The 24338-nt window shown below is 44.1% G+C and overlaps 1 protein-coding gene across 1 annotated transcript in view; it reads left to right on the plus strand.

Annotated features, from left to right (window-relative positions):
• Positions 1 to 24338, plus strand: part of LOC115165414 (microtubule-actin cross-linking factor 1) — a 50268-nt gene that overhangs the window by 8843 nt on the left and 17087 nt on the right. Inside the window, exons 5-23 of the mRNA XM_029718504.1 lie at positions 7692 to 7748; positions 7932 to 8102; positions 10365 to 10531; positions 10708 to 10867; positions 12505 to 12589; positions 13081 to 13325; positions 13545 to 13664; positions 13926 to 14033; positions 14150 to 14368; positions 14928 to 15131; positions 15424 to 15655; positions 16014 to 16240; positions 16471 to 16593; positions 16694 to 16795; positions 18912 to 19013; positions 19212 to 19376; positions 21012 to 21167; positions 21362 to 21559; positions 22076 to 22204. Of these exons, the coding sequence (XP_029574364.1) occupies positions 7692 to 7748; positions 7932 to 8102; positions 10365 to 10531; positions 10708 to 10867; positions 12505 to 12589; positions 13081 to 13325; positions 13545 to 13664; positions 13926 to 14033; positions 14150 to 14368; positions 14928 to 15131; positions 15424 to 15655; positions 16014 to 16240; positions 16471 to 16593; positions 16694 to 16795; positions 18912 to 19013; positions 19212 to 19376; positions 21012 to 21167; positions 21362 to 21559; positions 22076 to 22204 (2970 nt within the window). The remainder of the gene's footprint in view (positions 1 to 7691; positions 7749 to 7931; positions 8103 to 10364; positions 10532 to 10707; positions 10868 to 12504; positions 12590 to 13080; positions 13326 to 13544; positions 13665 to 13925; positions 14034 to 14149; positions 14369 to 14927; positions 15132 to 15423; positions 15656 to 16013; positions 16241 to 16470; positions 16594 to 16693; positions 16796 to 18911; positions 19014 to 19211; positions 19377 to 21011; positions 21168 to 21361; positions 21560 to 22075; positions 22205 to 24338) is intronic.

A 24338-nucleotide genomic window follows, 5' to 3' on the forward strand; every position in this document is an offset into this window, starting at 1 on the left:
GTATCAATCTCTCTGTCAGTTGCAGATGTCCGTGCATTTCTGTCATTGCCTGCAGGTTCAGATCTTTGGGACAGAGAAGCTAAAGTATGGGAAGTCCTAATATGTGAGACTAGTATAATTTAGGACAGACAGGGATGGAGTAGTCACAGGGTTAAATAACTTGACCCCATGGGAGTGACGCTATTGAATTCACTTTTCCTTCGCAGCCAGGGCATTTTCAGTCTCCTTTGTGATTCATGTTATCACCTCTTTCCCAGTTACTCCTTGTCCCTCATTGTTTTCAAAGTGGCAAGTAACACTGTCATAAACAAACATTCCCTCCTGGGAAAATAAGCCTAAGCAAGGTTGAATCTTGCATGAAGACATGCAATATCGGTATGACAATATCTTGGCATCAGTGTAAAACATGTTACTTTTACACTACAGAAAGATGGTGTATCGGTAATCAGCTAATCTTGGCACAGTGAAACGGGAGGGACATGTGATTTCGTGTCCCCTTCTGTCTTTGCACAGAAATAGTCAATATTTCGCTCCCTATTCCATCTGCCATTCATTTTCTCCTCTGACTAATCATTCTAGACATGGACTCCATTGAAAGACTGTGTAGATTATGGAAGAGGGAGACCGAGAGTGTGCGTGTGAGAGTGAGAGAGAGCAAGAATATTGGAGAGAGAAAGATAAGGAGAGAGAGAGAGAGAGAGAGAGAGAGAGAGAGAGAGAGAGAGAGAGAGAGACAGACAGACAGACAGACAGACAGACAGACAGACAGACAGACAGACAGACAGACAGACAGACAGACAGACAGACAGACAGACAGACAGACAGACAGACAGACAGACAGAGATAGATCGATAGATAGATGTTAAATTAGGTTGTTCAGGGCTTCAGGGAATTAAACACCTCTTTGAAGTGGGTGACCTAAAATGCACCTGTCCACCAGGGCTTTCCAGTGCACCTGCTGCCCTGCACCTGTCCACTTACTCACAGCTAGTAATAATCACAGCTCTGATCCCGGGGGAGACCACTACACACATCCTCTCCAGGTGATCACATGAGTGTGTGATTAGCTGGTTTCATTCAACTGGGGTGTTGGTTTCCCTAGTCTTAGTCTCCATGTAATAGATAGGACAGGAAATAAAGCACTTAGGTTACATAGTGTTCATGTAAAAAGACAAACCACATGTAGACGCTATTGTATATCTGAGATGTAGTTCGATGCAAATGTAGTTTGATAAATGATATCCACAGGGTTCCACCATAGCTTTCCCAGGAGTCGGAGAGGTCTATTTTGCCCCACGTCCAATTTTCTCAGTTTCGTCTTCATTTACGTTTTTTGATTTTCATTGGAGTTGTAAGGGTCTGGAAGTGATTTGAAAAAAGTAATCAGAGTTGTTTTACAGTAATTAGTTGTCTTTGTTTCTGCTGTGGAGGCTGCTGCACTGACTCTGAATGGAGATGGGGGTTGGGTGTGGGTGGGTGAAGGTCCCTCCTTTTGTGGCCTTGCGTTGCTCGCCCCTGCCGGCGCTGTGTGAGCTAGAGACAGAGAGAAGGGGCTGGAGGCAGCTGGAGGCATGTGAATGTTTTGAGGGCGGCCCGGGGCTCTTTAGAAAGCTTTTTTCTCACTCTCTCTTTTTTTTACCATAAGCAGCATGGAGTTTCAGAGCCAAAATAAAACCTTCTAGGGGAGGGGCTATCGAAGGGGGGGAATTGAGGGAGGGAAAGCGAAAGGAGGAAGGTAAAGGGAAGCCCTTTGCTGTCTAACTGTCTGGTACAGGAGCACAAGCGGTGTAGATTGTGCCACTGGTCTGCGGTCATATGGAGCTACCAGTGTGACCTCAATGTGAGAACTATTCCTGGCTGGGAACTGAGGGAATCTAGTTGAGCCGTTGGGACTACATTGTCTTGATCCGGGTGCACCATCATCCTATTGGTGGTGTGAACAAGGAAGGAATTCCTCTATCGGAGCTCCAACAACAAAGGAGAAAAGGAGAGGAGCGGAGCCGGTGGGAGGGGAGAAGGGTGGTGCTGTGAGAGGGGAGAGGAGGACATTGTTTGCCTGTGGCTGTGGGCAACGGAAAGCATGGGTTATCAGGCCTTGTGTGTTTTTGTTTAGAAAGTGTGTTTTGATAGGCGGATGTCTGAGTGAGTTGTGAGCGTATGTGTGTGAGAGAATATGCATGTGTGTGAGGAGACTTCTTGGGAGGGGCGGGAGGCCATTTAAAGGATGCTCTAACAAGGCAGGATTTTTTCTCTCCTTTTTGAATGGTGACTGAGGACTAGCTGAATTCCTTTGCTCTAGCCGTTGTGCTCGTCTCTGCTCCAGGGTAAGTGTGCGTCACCTAAATCTCAAACCGCCAAAACTGCCACCAGGCCTGGATTGGCTTATAGGAAAAGTTCAGTAGGAGTTTACTCTTCTGTGATTGCAGCTTGGAAGCGCATGTGATGATGCAAAGTGGCTATGGCCATTGGTTCACTGGTCCACATTGGCTCAAAGGGACAGTTCTGAGTCTGAACAGTGAATGTGAAGCTAGAAGTATGTTTTATTTTTACTCCCCACGTAGGAAATATGTATTTTTGATTGTTTCATACAGTTGTAAGTATAATGTCTTCATGATAATGTGCAGTAATAATGTGCAAGATAGAATATTCTAATTTACAGATTTGATTCAGGAAGAAAGTAGTGAGTTTGATATGTGAAATTGGGAAAATTGTATGCACCATTGCTACATTTTGGCAGGATCAGAATGATAAAAATAGCACTGTGGTGTTAGAACCAACATGTGCTGTTTTAAATGCAATTCACCAAAATATCAAGTCGAGATGTTTAGTCGAGATGTAATATTATTTCCTAGATGCAACGTGAGGTGTTTAAATCAACAAAACAGTTTGATACAATCGTTTGTGGCACACATTGTTCTGTTTTAGTCATGAACGGATTACCTTTTTTAAAATCTGTCATCAGAAATCTCACTGGTGAATGCACAGCTGTCAGCTTTAATTAGAAGACCACTATCTTGATTACCACATAGAGACCCTCCATGAATTGTGACTGGTCTGTCTTTGTGGGGCTCTAAGATTGTAATTCATGATTATTATTCAATGGTTAATGGAATCAATGGTCTGGTTTGCCCATCATTGGATGCATTTCTTTGGTTTGGATACACGCTCAAACAATTGTGGCAAAACACCAGACTCTCTTTTGTGTGCGAGTGTATGTTGGTGTAGGATGGGACTGTGCTTCTCACAGACACTCACCAAAACAGAAACTCACACACATTCAAACTGTCTAGTGTCTTTATCAGCGATACATAGATTTCAATTTGTAATGAGTTAATAGTATCAGACATTTTACTGCTCTTTCAGGTCTCATTGCATGTTCCATATATTGCAGAGTAGCCCTTTATTGTGACTAAATTTGATTCATCAGGAAATGCTCTGCAGGGATGGATCATAAATCAGTCTTGAGAGCACACAAAGGGCAGAGTCTAAATCAAGGACTAATTTCTAGGGGAGGTGAAGTGGTGGAATGGACCGGGTCATCTGAGATACGGGTTAAGTGAAATGGTTGCCTGGCTTCAGCTTTAGCGCAGAACTAGCTACTGTGCACATTCATATCATATAGCAACATAGTCTTATTAAAATATGTCAAAACAGTATAATTGAACAATTGGTTAGCCTGTTGTAAAATGATTGCTTGGGTTGTTTGAATTCTTAGTTAAATTGCAGTATGGCCTTGCAGATTATGTTAGATTTTGACGGACCTGGAAGATGGGCTCTTAGAATGACCCAATTACCTCATACAGTAAAGTTGAAATACATAACTGATCGTTTGGTCGTTATAATAGTTAAACAAATAGCTACCTGGACTATCTGCATTGACCCTTTTTGCACTACATTTTGAATCTTCACATACACTGCTGCTACTGTTTATTATCTATCCTGTTGCTTAGTCACTTTACCCCTACCTATATGTACATGTCTACCTCAATTACCTCGTACCCCTGCAAATCGACTCGGTACTAGTACTTTGTGTATATAGCAAGGTTATCGTTACTCGTTATGCATTTATTCCTTGTGTTATTATTTTCTATTTTTCTCTCTGCGTTGTTGGGAAGGGCTGTAAGTAAGCATGTCACTGTTAGTCTACACCTGTTGTTTACTAAGCATGTGACAAATACAGTTAGATTTTATCTTATTAGATTGATGCGGTAATTAGCATCCTCAGTGTTTGTTTTCAGATGGCATTTCACTGTTACTGTAGTAAACGTGTCAGTAGGATGACACACAGCATCACCACGCTACATACAGTATATCTCATAGTAATAGTTTACAATAGCACACTCATGTAGCCTGGAATCCAACCGGATATGCTCTGTTTCCATTGTCTTCTATTTTGAAGTGAAACAGTGGGGAAACAGGACATATCAGTTTGAATTCCAGGCTACACGTTTTTTATTTAACTAGGCACGTCAGTTAAGAAAACAATGGCGGCCTACCCCGGCCAAACCCTTACCCGGACGACGCTGGGCCAATTGTGCACCGCCCTATCACTCCCAATCACAGCCGGTTGTAATACAGCTTGGACTCGAACCAGGGTCTGTAGTAACACCTTTTGCACTGAGATGCAGTGCCTTAGACCGCTGCGCCACATGGGAGCACATCAGGTGCAATAGCCAGTCCGACATGGCACACCCTTTGCCTTGGTTTGTTAACCTACTGAACACGGACACAGCCGCCTGGTCGCAGATACTCTCTGGTTCTCCTCTGGGGAATATGAGGCTGTGATTAAGGCTAACAGGGTAATCATTGATCTTGAGCTGGGGCTTTGTCTGTGAGCCACTCTCCTCTCTGATTCCCCCTGGGTTCCATGCTATGGCCTACATCATCTGCGTTGCAGACGTGAATAATACGACTGTAATTACTAAAATGCACATGGAGAGGTCTAATCAAAATGTTCATTTCAGCTACAGCCTTATTATATAATAGAAGACAGATACATCCTGGTATTTAATGTGGATCATGGCTGTGAAATAGAATGAAATGAATAGAATTATGAATAGAATAGAATTACAGTATGACATGAAATTGCTGACAGAGACACAATGAGGTTGTGTTCTACTACAAGCCGAACAAGCTGTTTTATCTCCAGGAAAGAGAACAGCCGAATCTAGTCATTCAGCTAATTGTTTCGAGCTCCTAACCTGTCAATACTGAATATTCACCGTAACCAAAAAACAAAGAGCGGATGCAGCCAGCAAGACGGCACTGTAAAATTTGGCGTCTTCTGGTCCAGCGAGCCAGAAAACAGAAAACCCTCTTGGCAGGTTTTTTGGAGCGAACTTCCCCAATTTATCTGACCTGACCAGCCGAGACCAGTTGCGACCAGCCGTGACCTGGAATGACCTGTTTTCGATCCACAGGCACTAATCCACTCTGACCTCAGAGGAAGCAGTAACAGCAGAGTATAGCAGAGCCCCTCCCTGGCAGCCCCTGATGGGCCCACCTCAGCCCCTATAGGCCAGGAAAATTACACTCATCTTTGAACCCTCTGTCATTACAATGACCATACTGTGGAGAAGTAACAGACAGTCTGAAACCGTCCCTAGTCATGGATAAAACTCATGGCAGTTATGTTGGAATTAGTCAATGAACTCTTGGAAAAGGATGCATTGTAAGCCATGAAAATATGTTTAATATTTGAAAATGGTGGCTTACAGTCCAAATTGTTGTGATGATGTGATTTGTTAGTGATCAGCCACAGCAGCAATCATGCTCCTATTATCATGTTTACAATGGTTCTTGAGCCCAGTGTCTCTGCAGTTATGTCAGGTCATCACAAGCAGATCAGAAAGCGGAACGGTGTCCTGTGTCATCATAGACATCTTTTATCTGTGATTCCCCGACTATGCATCACTGCCCTCAACCGTCACGCCCCCGCCCCCTCCCCAGCCACCCCTACTTCCTCCACCCCCTACTCAGCACATAATAAAGAGGGGGCGTTTTTATGCATGTAATATTTGATTATGGGCTAAATAGTTTCCCCAGGGCAGGGCCGGGCTCGGAGAGGGCTAGAGCTGGCAGGGGAGAACTGGTCCTGCCTGCCAGAGCTCAACAGTGGGTTTCCTAACAGTGGGTATCCTTCAACACTCTGCTTTCAGTGGACAGGCCTGTCACACACATTTCAATAGCCAGAACGTTTTAGCCGGTGCCTGTTGCAGGCCATCCAAGACCAAGAGAGCCCAGATCAGTGCATGTGGTCCAAGGATGACAAAGAACCAGCCTTGTCTGCACAGTAAGCCAGCCAGGAGTCCCTGGCTCTGCTGTGCTTCAGTTGATTTTACTGTACTACTCCCTCTCTCTCAACAAATGGGCTGTGGCGGCGCGTGGTTAGAGATGGAGTGAATAGGTAGTTAACCTCTCATGGATATGTTTCTGCAGTTGTAGTGGTTTTCACCATATTTTAGTTAGTGATTACTTTCACAAGTCATGCACATTGCAAATAATATGATATTTAGCATTATCCAAAGTTGGTCCAATAACATCAGCGATCAACAAAAAATGTCATATAAATCAAACTGTTTTGGGGGGGTCAAAGAGGAATGATTTTACAGTTGGATGCTCACCCCAAGCCCCCTTGTCTCACTCTAGGCATCTGAAGGATCTCCTGCATGCATGGCAGAGGGGGCCACTCTCGCCTATTACCTCACTATCCCCTGGGCTGAAGGATTATGGGTAATCTGATCAGCCGGCCCAGCTGCCTGGGCCAGAAGTCCAAGCAGGTGAGGTCCGACGAGGACTTCCTGAAGGAGTGCTACCAGCGGCGCCGCGAATGGCAAGCTCCGCCCCTGACACACCATGGGGAGGCCAGGCGGGAGGAAGTGGTCAGAGAGAGGGAGGAGGAGGAGGAGAGGGTGACAGATAGGACAAAGGAGGATGAGGTGGAGGATGAGGTGTCTCACAGCAACACCCCTCCCTCGGACAAACCCCTCAGGACCAGCCCCTCCCCCGCCCCCACGGTCACCACCATCAGTACTCTGGACAATGCCTGGCACGGCACCCCCTCCCCTATCAAGACATCCAGGAACAGCACCCTGACCAGGAAGGCCGTGGTCCAAGAGATCCCCTGTGGGAGATCCTCTCTAGCCCAGCCTGGCTCAGTCCCAGGCTCAGCGGAGAGGAGGGCCAGCTTCCAGAGGAGAGACTCCAGAGAAGGAAGCCTCCAGAGGAGAGACTCTAGAGAGGGCAGCCCCTGGTCCTGGAAGACCTTGGCCTCCCATGAGGTCACGGAGGTGACGGAAGTGACAGAGACAGTTGTGACAGAAATTGTGGAGGTGACGGAGTACCCTTCTGGAGAGAAGGGCGGAGACCCCATAGTCACCAGGACTGTTAGGGTTCTGACTGGAGCAGCTGAGGAACTCGCTGAGGTCAATATAACTTCAACAGCAAACAGCCTCTCTAAAGTGTCTATTATTATTCAGTACAGTAGACTAGGATTTTACTCCTTTTTCCCCCCCTTTCCATTCCATTCTTTCATTGAACGTCTGAAATTCAACTTATCATCTTTACCGCTCTGCAATTTCCTTAACATCTCTTCAGCAGCATGTGCTACAGAATGTGTTATGTTTTTGACCGGTGCTCTTTTTCAGAAAAGCAGTTTGTGCAGTGTGTTGACTTTTATATTTCTATCCCAGCTGCATAGCGATGGACATTCTAGTTCAGACCAAGATTCCAGCTTGGACCGTTGGAGGGTAAGATATCCAGTGCATTGCTCTGTTTTTTATGTGATTTACTATTTAGCATTATCTCAATCGCCTCTGCACAGTATGAAGGTAACACTGATATTACAGCATGGTTCCATGGTGTCCATGGTTTCATATTGTATAGTTACTATAAACAGTGTTAATGCTGTGTCATGCTCTCTTTTCCCCCAGGGAATGAGATCTGCCTTGAGTCTGAGAGATGATTTTGCAGATTCTGAAACGTTCCATCAATCCCTGGAAGCACTGTTGACCTGGGTCTGTGAGATAGAGGAGCTGACAGCCAATCAGAAGCCTCCATCTTCAGAGGTCAAAGTGGTGAAAGCACAGCTACAAGAGCAGAAGGTACAGTACAAGTCAAAAGTTTGGACACACCTACTTTTCTTTATTTTTACTATTTTCTACATTGTATAATAATAGTGAAGACATCAACACTATGAAATAACACATATGGAATCATGAACAGTAGTAACCAAAAAAGTGTTAAACAAATCAAAACATATTTTGTATTTAAGATTCTTCCAAGTAGCCACCCTTTGCCTTGATGACAGCTTTGCACACTCTTGGCATTCTCTCAACCAGCTTCATGAGGTAGACCTGGAATGCATTTCAATTAACACGTGTGCCTTGTTAATTTGTGGAATTTCTTTCCTTAATGCGTTTGAGCCAATCAGTTGTGTTGTGACAAGGTAGGGGTGGTATACAGAAGATAGCCCTTTTTGGTAAAAGACCAAGTCCATATTATGGCAAGAACAGCTCAAATAAGCAAAGATAAATGACAGTCCATCATTACTTTAAGACATGAAGGTCCGTCAATCTGGAAAATTTCTTCAAGTGAAGTCGCAAAAACCATCAAGCGCTATGATGACACTGGCTCTCATGAGGACTGCCACAGGAAAGGAAGACCCAGAGTTACCTTTGCTGCAGAGGATACGTTCATTAGAGTTAACTGCACCTCAGATTGCAGCCCAAATTAATACTTCACAGAGTTCAAATAACAGACACATGTCAACATCAACTGTTCAGAGTAGACTGCGTGAATCAGGCCTTCATGGTCAAATTGGTGAAAAGAAACCACTACTAAAGGACACCAATAATAAGAAGAGACTTGCTTTGGCCAAGAAACATGAGCAATGGACATTAGACCGGTGGAAATCTGTCCTTTGGTCTGATGAGTCCAAATTAGAGATTTTTGGTTCTAACCGCTGTGTCTTTGTGAGATGCAGAGTAGGTGAATGGATGATCTCCGCATGTGTAGTTCCCACCGTGAAGCATGGAGGAGGAGGTGTGATGGTGTGGGGGTGCTTTGCTGGTGACACTGTCTGTGATTTACTTAGAATTCAAGGCACACTGAACCAGCATGGCTACCACAGCATTCTGCAGCGATACGCCATCCCATCGGGTTTGCGCTTAGTGGGACTATCATTTGTTTTTCAAAAGGACAATGACCCAACACACCTCCAGGCTGTGTAAGGGCTATTTGACCAAGGAGAGTGACGGAGTGCTGCATCAGATCACCCGACCTCAACCCAATTGAGATGGTTTGGGATGAGCTGGACCGCAGAGTGAAGGAAAAGCAGCCAACGAGTGCTCAGCATATGTGGGAACTCCTTCAAGACTGTTGGAAAAGCATTCCTCATGAAGCTGGTTGAGAGAATGCCAAGAGTGTGCAAAGCTGTCATCAAGGCAAAGGGTGGCTACATTGAAGAATCTAAAATATATTTTGTTTGTTTAACACATTTTTGCTTACTACATGGTTCCATACGTGTTATTTCATAGTTTTTATTCTACAATGTAGAAAATAGTAAAAATAAAGAAAAACCCTTGAATGAGTAAATGTGTACCAACTTTTGACTGGTACAGCAATTTACAACACGGTACACAAAATATCTAAACTTACACAAAGCACCCACGGCTAAGTAACTATAATGTTTGATCAATTGCATGAGGATACTTTATATATGGAAAATGACGCTGAGATCATGGAAATAGAAAAATGCTCCCTTTAATATATGAAATCCCTTGAATTCAGGGCTGAATAGGGAAGGTTCACTCTTACAATTCCTGGGGCGAATTTCCTTTCTAGCAATTTACCTTTCAGTGTGAACCAGCTCCCATTGTGAGTACAGTGGGTGAGGTGAAACCTGCCTGGCTCCTCACAATGCAAGCCTAACACTTGAGATGGGGCTTTCACTGCACTCACACAAAGGAAGGAGAGACAAGAATAAGGCACATGTACCCAAATGTAAATTCTCAGGACTAGCAAGTAGCAATGACTCTCTGCAGCTAAGACCGGAGTCGTCTGAGCTGTATTTGTCCTAACTCCTAATACATCTATTTGAGGTATTCTCTGGCTTTACACTTAACTTCTCAATAGTTGTAGCCTATTTTCAAGCATTTGTAAGATTACACTGGATGTTCCAAAGTAGCTCATCCCCAATTTATCACAGGTTTTGACTTTTTATTATTGTGAAAATGATGAGTTTCACCATCAGAAAGACAATGAGTAAGACTTGGCGTTTTCCCTGGTCAGGTACTGTGATCAGGTAAAACCCCTGGTCATAACAACAATAAGGCAATGGCTGAGTATCCATTATCATCTCACAGCTCCTGCAGCGTCTCCTGGAGGACCGGAGGCATAGTATGGAGACCATGATGCTGGAGGGCCCTCATATGGCCGAGGCCTTTCCAGGGAAGGAGGGGGAGCAGGCCAGGGTCCAGCTCTCCACGCTCAGACACAAATGGGAGGCCTTACTGGTAGATGCAGTGAACAGGTCAGCTTATTGAACTGTGGTGCTGTCCCTTCATGTTATGCTATGTTATGCTATGCTATGTCATGTTGTGTTGTGTTTTGCTTTGCTTTGCAATGCTATGCTATGCTATGCTATCATGTTGTTGGCAGCGTGGGCTGAGCTGTAATGTAATGGGTGTTGTGTATTGGGGTTGACAGGCGGGGCAGTCTGGAGCTCATCCTGCCCAGGGCCAAGCTCTTCCAGGAGAGGGTGGACAGCCTGCAGCAATGGCTCATCTCTGTGGAGCAGGACCTGGCCGAGCTACGCAATGCTGAGAGGGAAATGCTGCACCTCCCCGAGGGTACGGAGAGGGCCAAGGTAGGATAACAGCTATGTATACGTTTCTTCTGTATGCAAGCCTACTGTGCCTTGCAAAAGTATTCACCCCCCTTGGCGTTTGTCCTATTTTGTTGCATTACAACCTGTAATTTAAATACAATTTTATTTGGATTTAATTTAATGGACATACACAAAATAGTCCAAATTGGTGAAGTGAAATGAAAAAAATGACTTGTTTCAAAAAATTCAAAAAGGCAAAACTGGTGCGTGCATATGTATTCACTCCCTTTGCTATGAAGCCCCTAAATAAGATCTGGTGCAACCAATTACCTTCAGAAGTCAAATAATTAATTAAATAAAGTCCACCTGTCCAGTCTGAGTGTCACATGATCTGTCACATGATCTCAGTATATATACACCTGCTCTGAAAGGCCCCAGAGTCTGCAACACCACTAAGCAAGGGGCACCACCAAGCAAGCGGCACCATGAAGACCAAGGAGCTCTCCAAACAGGTCAGGACAAAGTTGTGGAGAAGTACAGATCAGGGTTGGGTTATAAACTCATGGACCAGGCAAGGAGGGCATTAATCAGAGAGGCAACAAAGAGACCAAAGATAACCCTGAAGGAGCTGCAAAGCTCCACAGCGGAAATTGGAGTATCTGACCACTTTAAGCCGTACACTCCACAGAGCTGGGCTTTACAGAAGAGTGGCCATTGCTTAAAGAAAGAAATAAGCAAGCACTTTTGGTGTTCACCAAAAGGCATGTGGGAAACTCCCCAAACATATGGAAGAAGGTACTCTGGTCAGATGAAACTAAAATTGAGCTTTTTGCCATCAAGGAAAACGCTATGTCTGGCACAAACTCAATACCTCTCATCACCCCGAGAACACCATCCCCACAGTGAAGCATGGTGGTGGCTGCATCATGCTGTGGGTATGTTTTTCATCGGCAGGGACTGGGAAACTGGTCAGAATTGAAAGAATGATGGATAGCGCTAAATACAGGGAAATTCTTGAGGCAAACCTGTTTCAGTCTTCCAGAGATTTGAGACTGGGATGGAGGTTTACCTTCCAGCAGGACAATGACCCTAAGCATACTGCTAAAGCAATACTCGAGTGGTTTAAGGGGAAACATTTAAATGTATTGGAATGGCCTAGTCAAAGCACAGACCTCAATCCAATTGAGAATCTGTGGTATGACTTAAAGATTTCTGTACAGGAGCAGGAACCCATCAAACTTGAAGGAGCTGGAGCAGTTTTGCCTTGAAGAATGGGAATACATCCTAGTGGCTAGATGTACCAAGCTTATAGAGACATATCCCAAAAGACTTGCAGCTGTAATTGCTGCAAAAGGTGCCTCTACAAAGTATTGAGTTTGGGGGGGGGGGGGGAATAGTTATGCACGCTTAAGTTTTCAGTTTTTTTCTCTTATTTCTTGTGTGTTTCACAATAAATACAAATATTTTGCATCTTCAAAGTGGTAGGCATGTTGTGTAAATCAAATGACACAAACCCCCCAAAAATCTATTTCATTCCAGGTTGTACAAAATAGGAAAAATGCCAAGGGGGGTGAATAGTTTCGCAAGGCACTGTATACCCTGTGCCATATACTGCATGTTTATGTACCAGTGGAGGCTGGTGGGCGGAGAAATCATATTTTTGTAATACCCCTCAGGCTGTGGTGGAAGAGATCAAGGCGAAAAACGCTGACTTGCTGAAAATTCAACAGAGCGGTCATGATCTCAAGGAGAAGATTTCAGGTAACTTAAATGAATGTTGCAAAATCAATGTGTTTGTAAATGTTTACCCTTACCAATACACAAAATCCATCAACAGATGACTTACATAGAGAAACAACATGAGTAGCGACATGTCACAGGAGGCTGTTGAGGGATAGAACGACACATAATAATGGCCGGAGCGGGGCAAATGGAATGGCATCAAACACATGGAAACCATGTGGTTGATGTATTTGATACCATTCCACCCATTCTGCTCCAGTCATTACCACGAGCCTGTTCTCCCCAATTAAGTTGCCACAACCTCCTGTGCTATATACTAAAAGTAACAACATGCTAAAAGTAACAACATGCTAAAAGTAACAGCATGCTAAGAGTTCCAACATGCTAAGAGTTCCAACATGCTAAGAGTAGCAACATGCTAACAGCACCAAAATGATAAGATTATCCACATGTTAAGGAGTAGCAACATGCTAATCCTACACGTCTTTGTGTTGGTGTGGTCCCCACAGAGGAGGAAGCCCAGCAAGTGCAGGAGCGTGTGGACAGCCTGAGGATACGCTGCTCGGTGTTGAGCCTGACCAGTGGTGACGTGCTGCAGAGACTGGAGCAGGCGCTGGAGGCATCCAGCCGCTGCACCTCCAGCCAGGAAGACCTCCACTTGTGGCTTGGCCGCATCGAGAGGGAACTGCTGGTGCCTGCTGGGGGGCAGACTGGGGGTGGAGACACGGTGCTCTGTGCTGCAGAGAGACAGAGGGTAAGAGGCGGGGCTTAGCAATGTTGCCTGTGTGCATAACTGATATGAGGATGATGGAGTGCTTACTCACGAGTCATGACTACTCACTGGGTCCCGTGCATTTAGGCAATATTGATCGTCTTCTGATAAGGATGAAGTAGTAGGAACTCTGCACACACTTCGACTAGATAGCAATGTGTACTTTTTATTAACCTGTCTGTATGTGTATGTTATTGTCAGTTGGAGCAGGCTGTGGTGAAGGAGATGGCCTGGTTCAGAGACACTGCCCTGGGCCTGGAGCAACTCAAAGCCTTTACTCTGGAGCCTGAGCTTATCTCTGCCCAACTCTATGAACAGAAGGTGAAGAGACCCATTGGAACTACATTTTAAAAGCTACTTTGTCCCTTAGGGCGACCCTATACAAGCCCGTTCATCCACCTCTACATATGCTTTGTTTTGTTCTGCAACCACCTATGTAGATTTGTATAGAGGTCTGATGATGTGTGATGTTTGAACGTATGTCTTGGTTTGCAAAGGCTTGTGTGTTTGCACAGCATTTCACATGACCTTCATTTTAGATTGTAAAATATGCCATGCTTTTGTTGTGTTGTGTACATGAAGATCCTTGCAGTGGAGATTCTGCAACACAAGTTCAACATTGAGAAGATGGTGAAAATCGCTGAAATCTTGCAGACATACGGTGATGAAGGGGAAATAGGGGATCTGCAGGTACATACTGTACCATCTTACCCATGATAACATCTGACTATAAAAAAGTTCAAACAAATGAGACAAGCTAATTGCATACGGGTCACGTTAAAGCTGTTGTCATCCGATCTCCACAGATCCCATTGGATGCCTTACAGGAACAATGCAACACCACGTCAGCCACCAACTCCCATGTGGTCCTGCAGCTGGAGCATGCCCAGTCCCTCTTGGTTCAGTTCACTGAGGGCCTTGCTGAGGTTTCACCATGGCTACAGGAAACCCAAGCGCTCATTGGCCAGCTCTCCCTGAGCACCATTAGCTACAAGGCATTTCGAGAACAACAGGACCTCTTACAGGTAGCAGAGACCTGCCTTTGAGTGGAGTGCCAATTCTTTTTTTTTTTCGTTCAACAATGATGCCCTTTTAGACTTCATAGCTCCCCCTCCGTTTTCTGCTCAAATGTGCTGTTCTACTGTTCTTCCCTTGTAGATTATACAGCTCCGTTCATTAGAGTACTTTAATCTACTTGAAAGGATAACATTGAACATTCCCACAGGTATATAAAGACATCTCTATTCTCCTAGGTAGTTAATGGAAAGTGAGACAAGGTGAACCGTGTTACCTTTCCTCTTCAACAGTTCTCAGGGATAGAAATGAGACTCCTCGTTTTTCAAACATAGCCATTTACATGCACTCTACAATTCCTTTACCATGCCCAAAAAATCATCTGGGTCAAATACATTAGGTACAAAACGGAAGAAAACGTGGAGGAACTACCTGAACTTGTCCAATTAGAAACTGTCCTTTTTGTTTTCAGTTGCAAAACGTTTTACTACTGTGTGCCCTAATGAATACAACCCAGATCTATGTGTCTAAGGATCTATTTCTATGACCCCCTAACCATTTCTCACCTAGGGCCTAAGGGAGTCCATAGCAGAGCATAGACCTCTGATAGCACGGCTGGGCTCGCTGGGGAAACGTCTGTCAGAGCTTAGCCCCGCCCAGGGGGAGGAGTTATGTCATAGCGCCAAAGAGGCTGAGGAGCAGCACAGGGCCATCAGGGACAGGGTCAGAGAGGTTGCCAATCTACTGGAGGAGTCCCTGCCCAGATACACACAGGTGACAGTATGCACACACTGCTGCATGAACGCAGGCAAGCATGCATGAAGACACACATGCAACACAAACACACACACCCGAAGCGCACGCATGCACGCACACACGCACCCACACACACATAAAGACACACACATGAAGACACACACATGGTACATGTATACTTACTGTAAATACAGTACATATAGCAGTCTCGCCAGACTCTGCATACTGTGAGAATAGATTATACACATAGAAACATGTAAACATTTGACCATCACATACACCCAGTAACACAATGGTGTCTTGTCTGTAGTTGAATGAGAGGATGACGCTGATTAGAGAGAGTCTGGATCGTCTGCTTGGTCACATGCAGTCCACAGCCTCTCTGCAGGGTCAGACCCCACGCATCCAGGAGCAGCTACAGGACAACAAGCACACCCTGGCTGAGCTCTCCAAGCTGGAGCTGGGCCTAGGGAGTATCCGGACCCAGGCTGACGAGCTCCTGGCCAACACACAGGCAGCTGGGGACGCCTCCATCGGTACAGGTACACTCCTCACAAAGTGCCGAAGTGTTGGTTCTTTGCATTAAATTGTTGGGAGTATAAAGGGCTTTCTTTTATGTGAGTTGTTTGAATCAATTTGGAGCTTTTCTGTTTAGCAGCACACATCTGGAGAGGGAGAATCTTGAATTTATCTTGAAACACCTTTGACAGAGATGCTGCTTAGGTTACCTACAATGGGTTACATTTTTTTGGAGTGTCTAGAGAAAGTAATTTGAGAGAAAATACAGAGATGTCCCTGTGACTTGCAATGATTGTGACATGTGGTTGACATGTGTATGCGTGTCTGCTAAATGACTAAAATACAATGTATTATAATGACTCTATTCTGTGTTCTCCCTAGCGATCCAGGAGCGGGTGTCCGGCCTAACCCAGCTGTGGGAGGAGGCTCAGAGGCAGGCTCAGGAGAGAGATGGCTGGCTGCTCAACCTGCTGGACCTGGCCCTCAAGTTCTGGAGCGATGTTAGTGACGTGACGGCCGGCTTGAACGATGCCCAACAGGCTGTCCTGGACCTGAACGCCAGTAGGACAGACTCAGAGACCATCCGCCAGAGCCTGGAGACCATGCAGGTAACTGTGGACGGTGGAGCTGTTGGTTTGATCTTAGCTGCTTAAGATGAATGAGATAGTTCAGTACAATTTCCAGTGAATGTGTTTTTTCCCCCATCCTCTGTCAGGTACTAAGACGATCCAAGACGATCTATTTCAACGAATGTACTTTACGCTGTCCGCTTCAATTTATCTCCCTTCTTACCGATTCCATTGTGGGCTCTCTCACCCCTGACTATATCGCCTAACAGACACTCAGGGAGGACATCGACAGTCTACAGGGGGACCTGGACACGCTTGGCATTCTGGGAATGGACCTGATGTCAGCATGTGGGGATACAGACAAACCCGATGTCACCAAGAGCTTAGATGAGGTGAGGAGTGAGAGGAGGTAACATTTATGTTAATATTCATTTTCCGTAAGACAATAATTTTTCTATGTGTTTCTAAATAACTACATCACTGACTCCATAGCTCTACTGCACATGGAACAACCTGAGTAAACTCTGGAGTGAGTGTCACAAAAAGCTGGAGCAATCTTTACAGATGGCTCTACATTACCAGGACACCATGCAGGTACGTGTGTACAGTATGTGTGCGTGCATGCGTGTGTAGTGCATGCGTGCATTCGTTGCGTGTGTTTGTGCGTGTCTGTGTGTGGGAGCCGGTCACTAAGATATCCGTATTGTCACTTAGCTTTGCTTGGCTGCCGCTTCTCCTCTTAACTCCCCCAGTGTAGTGGCAATCAGCCAACAATAAACTCCACTAGTCTTTTATGTCCATTGCAATGGCAGAAACCAGACTCTAGCTCCCTGTAGTGTTGGTGATGAGTGACTGACAGACTGTGCACTTCCCTGCCAATGGGAAACAAATGGTGTTAACTGTGAGAGCCGCAGTCTATACCCGAGGTCTGGGAAGCCAGCCTCAGTGTCGCCACTTGTACAAGTCAGCAGGATCGCATGTTTCATTGTTCAATATGGAAGTTATTTCACCACTTCAAAATACATACAGTTGAAGTCGGAAGTTTACATACACTTAGGTTGGAGTCATTAACTCGTTTTTCAATCACTCCACAAATTTCTTGTTAACAAAGTATAGTTTTGGCAAGTCGGTTAGGACATCTACTTTGTGCATGACACAAGTCATTTTTACAACAATTATTTACAGACAGATTATTTCACTTATAATTCACTGTATCACAATTCCAGTGGGTCAGAAGTTTACATACACTAAGTTGACTGTGCCTTTAAACAGCTTGGAAAATTCCAGAAAATTATGTCTTGGCTTTAGAAGCTTCTGATAGGCTAATTGACATCATTTTAATCAATTGGAGGTGTACCTGTGGATGTATTTCAAGGCCTAACTTTCAACTCAGTACGTATTTGCTTGACATCAAGGAAAATTAAAATAAATCAGCCAAGACCTCAGAAAAAATGTGTAGATTTCCAAACGCCTGAAGGTACCACGTTCATCTGTACAAACAATAGTACGCAAGTATAAACACCATGGGACCACAGAGCCGTCATACCGCTCAGGAAGGAGATGCGTTCTGTCTCATAGAGATTAACGTACTTTGGTGCGAGAAGTGCAAATCAATCCCAAAACAACAGCAAAGGACCTTGTGAAGATGCTGGAGGAAACAGGTACAAAATATCTATATCCACAGTAAAACAAGTCCTATATCGACATAACTTGAAAAGCAGCCCAGCAAGAAAGAAACCACTGCTCCAAAACCGCCATAAAAAAGCCCGACTACGGTTTGCAACTGCACATGGGGACAAAGATCGTACTTTTTGGAGAAATGTCCTCTGGTCTGATGAAACAAAAATAGAACTGTTTGACCATAATGACAATCGTTATGTTTGGAGGAAAAGGGGGAGGCTTGCAAGCCGAAGAACACCATCCCAACCGTGAAGCATGGGGGTGAAAGCATCATGTTGTGGGGGTGCTTTGCTGCAGGAGGAACTGGTGCACTTCACAAAATAGATGGCATCATGAGGTAGGAAAATTATGTGGATATATTAAAGCAACATCGCAAGACATCAGTCAGGAAGTTAAAGCTTTTTCGCAAATGGGTCTTCCAAATGGACAATGACCCCAAGCATACTTCCAAAGTTGTGGCAAAATGGCTTAAGGACAACAAAGTCAAGGTATTGGAGTGGCCATCACAAAGCCCTGACCTCAATCCTATAGAAAATATGTGGGCAGGACTGAAAAAGCATGTGCGAGCAAGGAAGCCTACAAACCTGACTCAGTTACACCAGCTCTGTCTGGAGGAATGGGCCACAATTGACCCAACTTATTGTGGGAAGCTTGTGGAAGGCTACCTGAAACATTTGACCCAAGTTAAACAATTTAAAGGCAACACTACCAAATACTAATTGAGTGTATGTAAACTTCTGACCCACTGGGAATGTGATGAAGGAATAAAAGCTGAAATAAATCATTCTCTCTACTATTATTCTGACATTTCACATTCTTAAAATAAAGTGGTGATCCTAACAGTGCATTTTTACTAGGATTAAATGTCAGGAATTGTGAAAAACTGAGTTTAAATATATTTGCCTAAGATGTATGTAAACTTCCAACTTCAATTGGAGCAACTATTAATAGTCTCTTGTGACACAAACTGTGTGCATATGAATAAATTATGCTTTTAAGCATATAAAAACAGTTTCTTGTTTTTTCACAGGGGCTTTTCGAGTGGCTCAAGTCAGCAGAGCTGAGATCCACAGAGGAGTTCTTGGTAGGAACTGACCTGGAGTCAGTCAAAGAGCAGCTGTGTGATCTCAAGGTGAGTCTACTCTACACAAACAGAACCCACTGAAGAGCTCCCACTCTTTCCTAAACTCAAACCAATAATTTATCATGGGAGCAATAAGCAAGACATTCCATAATTGTCACTTTAAACCTTTGAGTCTTTTTCTGATTCTGAATCTTTCTACATTGCCAGCTCTGTAAACTATCTGAAACATTTGCTGTTTCTCCTCAGGAGTTTAAACGGGAGCTATACCAGAAGAAGATCGAGATGGAGAGCCTGAACCACCGCTTTGTGTGCAGGCTGTCTCCAGGCTCTGAGCGTCCCGGATCTGTCTCTCCCCTGTGTGACTTCAGACAGCGCTGGGACAGCCTGGAGGCAGAGACTGTCAGCAGACAGGTTAGACTCCACTCAATCACTCATCAATATGTGCAATTCAATTGGCTGGGACTGGTTTCCCAGACACAGATTAATCCTAGTACTGGATTAACCTGGGCGAGGTGGGACGCAAGCTAGTCAACAGCCAGTGGAATCGCTTGGCCTGAAATACAAATACCTCAAAAAAACATATGACTATTTTACACCATTTTAAAGACAAGACTCTCGTTAATCTAACCACATTGTCCGGTTTCAAAAAGGCTTTACAGCGAAAGCAAAACATTAGATTATGTCAGGAGAGTACCCTGCCAAAAATAATCACAGCCATTTTCAAAGCAAGCATATATGTCACAAAAACCAAAACCACAGCTAAATGCAGCACTAACCTTTGATGATCTTAATCAGATGACACTCCTAGGACATTATGTTATACAATACATGCATGTTTTGTTCAATCAAGTTCATATTTATATCAAAAAACAGCTTTTTACATTAGCATGTGATGTTCAGAACTAGCATACCCACCGCAAACTTCCGGTGAATTTACTAAATGACTCATGATTAACGTTCACAAAATACATAACAATTATTTTAAGAATTTATAAATACAGAACTCCTTTATGCAATCGTGGTGTCAGATTTTAAAATAGCTTTTCGGCAAAAGCACATTTTGCAATATTCTGAGTACATAGCCCGGCCATCACGGGCTAGCTATTTTGACACCCACAAAGTTTGGCCTTCACCAAACTCATAATTAATATTAGAAAAATTGGATTACCTTTGATGTTCTTCGTCAGAATGCACTCCCAGGACTTCTACTTCAACAACAAATGTTGTTTTGGTTCCAAATAATCCATAGTTATATGCAAATACCTCCGTTTTGTTCGTGCGTTCAGGTCACTATCCGAAGGGTGACGCGCGAGCGCATTTCGTGACAAAGAAATTCAAAATATTCCATTACCGTACTTCGAAGCATGTCAAACGCTGTTTAAAATCAATTTTTATGCTATTTTTCTCGTAAAATAGCGATAATATTCCAACCGGGCGACGTTGTATTCATTCAAAGGCTGAAAGAAAAAAAATGGAGAATTCTCATGAACGCGCATCTCCAGTGTCACTGTTCCCAGGCTGACCACTCACAAATTCTCCTGCTGTTCTTCGCCCAGAGACAGCAGACACCCCAATTACACTTTCTGGTGCCTTCTGAGAGCCAATGGAAGCCTTAGAAAATGTCACGTTACAGCAGAGATGCTGTATTTTCGATAGAGATGCACTTCCTGTATGGAATCTTCTCAGGTTTTGGCCTGTCATATGAGTTCTGTCACAGACACCATTCAAACAGTTTTAGAAACTGTAGAGTGTTTTCTATCCAAATCTACTAATTATATGCATATTCTCGTTTCTGGGCAAGAGTAGTAACCAGTTTAAATCTGGTACGTTTTTTATCCGGCTGTGCAAATACTGCCCCCTAGCCCCAACAGGTTAAGAAGCACTTTCCATGGAGAAATTCCATTGAGGATGTTTTTTAGTCTAGGATAAGGCTTAGCCTGTGTTCAGGAAACCAACACCTGTTCAGTATTGTTTTTAATGGCTAGGGTTATGGTATTGAAGAGGTCGGACAATGCGTTAATGTGTTTTCATTGCTTGTGGTTGCAGCATCAGCTGGAGTGTTCCCTGCTGGGCCTGGGTCAGTTCCAGAACACTCTGGATGAGCTGCACACCTGGCTCTCCCACACAGCCGACCTCCTCCAGGGCAGTCGGCCAATCAGCATCGACCTGCAGGCATGCGAGATAGAGCTGGCCAAACACAAGGTTTGTGACTTAAATGGATCAACACAATGTATTGGGAACAATGCCATTTTAAAGCTTCTGACACCTATGGGTGTGTGTGTTTGAGGAAGGATGATACTATTGGATAATTTCTCTGAGCATAAGATGTTTGTATGCAAATATCATGTGTATTACAGTATTGTCATCAAGTGGTGCTATGTTCTTCTCCACTCTAGGTGCTGCGTAATGATGTCATGTCCCACGTGCGTACGGTGGAGTCTTTGAACCAGGCGGGGCGGGGCCTGTTGGAGGTGGGGACTGGGGACAGCCCTCACGGTCTGCACCCGCGGCTGGAGCAGCTGAATGAACGCTGGGAGTTTGTCCGCTGTGAGACAGAGCGCAGACAGCTAGAGCTGGAGAACAACCTCAGTCAGGTGAGGAGAGATTGGGAATTGGGAATAGACCAAGTGGCAAGTTAAAGGTTATTTTTCATGATCCCTCCATCTCTTTTTCTCAGAGATGCCAAACGTATTAGAACACTTAGGCCAAACTACCTATTAGAACTCTTAGGCCAAACTACTTATTAGAACTCTTAGGCCAAACTACTTATTAGTACTCTTAGGCCAAACTACTTATTAGAACTCTTAGGCCAAACTACTTATTAGAACTCTTAGGCCAAACTACTTATTAGTACTCTTAGGCCAAACTACTTATTAGAACTCTTAGGCCAAACTACTTATTAGTACTCTTAGGCCAAACTACTTATTAGGTTTCTCCCAACATTCCGATATCACTAGTACTGAATGATTATCTGCTTTGTGGTGCCCTCTGGGGGTGAATCAGACTTAGTCAAATCTGAAATATTGCAGTCATAACAGATTAGTAATTGATAATTAAATGATTATGAATATGGTTTTCAGAGATGTATTTATGATTTTTTTCTACCCTAGGTCCAAGATGTTACCATGGAGATCCAGGATCTTCTTCAGTGGTTGGAGAACACAGACCTGAGGCTGTCCTCCAGTAAGACAGTGTGGGGGATGCCTGACTTTGCCAGCGAGAGGCTCAACGCACACCTGGTAAGGCCAACCCAACACCTCACACCAACTCTACCCCACCTCAATAACTGACCTAGCCAGTGGCGATTTTAGCATGTAAATCTTGGTGGGGAAAACCCCTCCCCCCTCATATTTTTTTAATGCATGCCAGCAAAGCCACACAACTACAAAACACAACTCCAAACAACACATTAATTGCACTATAACAGTGACAAACGGTGCCCACAAACTGTTAGGGACTACATAAAGCTGTCCCAACAGCAGAGTCTCAACAGCAGTCCCAACACCTTACCACTGCTATCAGCAGAGCAGTTCATATAGCATCGAAACAGTTCATATAGCATAATTTACTGCCTTTTAAAAAAACATAGCTGATATGGCTGACTTGCTTAAACAAACATGGTTTCAACTGACAATTGAGATGTACGAACTATGGCATGAAGGGATGATGAGCAGATAAGAGGCAATCTGTAATTTTGATTAAGGCATTAATGAGCGAGCTAGGACGGACATAGTCATTCGGAAAGTATTCAGACCCCTTCCCTTTTCCCACATTTTGTTACGTTAAAGCCTTATTCTAAAATGTATTAAATAAAACATTTTCCTCATCAACCTATACACAATACCACATAATGACAAAGTGAATTTTTTTTTTTTTTTTTTTGCACATTTATTTAAAAAAATAAAAAATAAAATACCTTAAGTATTCAGACCCTTTGCTATGAGACTTGAAATTAAGCTCAGGTGCATCCTGTTTCCATTGATCATCCTTGAGATGTTTCTACAACTTGGAGTCCACCGCTGGCAAATTCAATTGATTGTACATGATTTGGAAAGGCATACACCTTTCTATATATGGTCCCACAGTTGACAGTGCACGTCAGAGTAAAAACCAAGCTACGAGGTCAAAGGAATTGTCCATAGAGCTCCGAGACAGGATTGTGTCGAGGCACAGATCTGGGGAAGGGTACCAAAACATTTCTGTAGCATTTAAGGTCCCCAAGGACACAGTAACCTTTTGGAAGTTTGGAACCACCAAGACTCTTCCTAGAGCTGGCCGCCCGGCCAAAATGAGCAATCAGGGGAGAAGGGCCTTGGTCAGGGAGGTGACCAAGAACCTGATGGTCACACTGACAGAACACCAGAATTCCTCTGTGGAGATGGGAGAACCTTCCAGAAGGACAACCATCTCTGCAGCACTCCACCAATCAGGTCTTTATGGTAGAGTGGCCAGACGGAAGCCACTCCTCAGTAAAAGGCACATGACAGCCTGCTTGGAGTTTGCCAAAAGGCACCTAAATGACTTTCAGACCATGAGAAACGAGATTCTCTGGTCTGATGAAACCAAGATTGAACCATTTGGCCTGAATTCCAAGTGTCACATCTGGAGGAAAGCTGGTACCATCCCTACGGTGGCACCATCATGCTGTTGGGATGTTTTTTAGCGACAGGGACTGGGAGACTAGTCAGGATCGAGGGAAAGATGAATGGGAAAAGAGCGCTCAGGACCTCAGACTGGGGCGAAGGTTCACCTCCCAACAGGACAACGAACATAATCACACAGCCAAGACAACACAGGAGTGGCAAGTCTCTGAATGTCCTTGAGTATCCCAGCCAGAGCCCGGACTTTAACCTGATCCATCATCTCTGGAGAGACCTGAAAATAGCTGTGCATTGACGCTCAACCATCCAAACTGACAGAGTTTGAGAGGATCTGCAGAGATGAATGGGAGAAACTCCCCAAATACAGGTGTGCCAAGCTTGTAGCGTTATAGCCAAGAAGACTCAAGGCTGTAATCGCTGCCAAAGGTGCTTAAACAAAGTACTGAGTAAAGGGTCTGAATACTTATGTAAATAATATATTTCTAATTTTTATTTTATTTTTTATAAATTACCAAAAATGTCAAAAAATCTATTTTTTCGTTGTCATTATGGGGTATTGTGTGAAGATTGTTAAGAAAACACAAACAATTGAATACATTCTACAATAAGGCTGTAACATAACAAAATGTGGAAAAAGTCAAGGGGTCTGAATGCTTTCCGAATTCACTGTACCTATTTGTTCAGCACTTTTGAAATGTACAGCGACAGAATTCAGAACATGGGTCGTTCTTACAGTATTCTCCATGTACACCAAGTCATAACCGTAGGATAT

Source organism: Salmo trutta, chromosome 3 (assembly GCF_901001165.1).
Source record: "Salmo trutta chromosome 3, fSalTru1.1, whole genome shotgun sequence".
Classification (NCBI taxonomy): Eukaryota; Metazoa; Chordata; class Actinopteri; order Salmoniformes; family Salmonidae; genus Salmo; species Salmo trutta.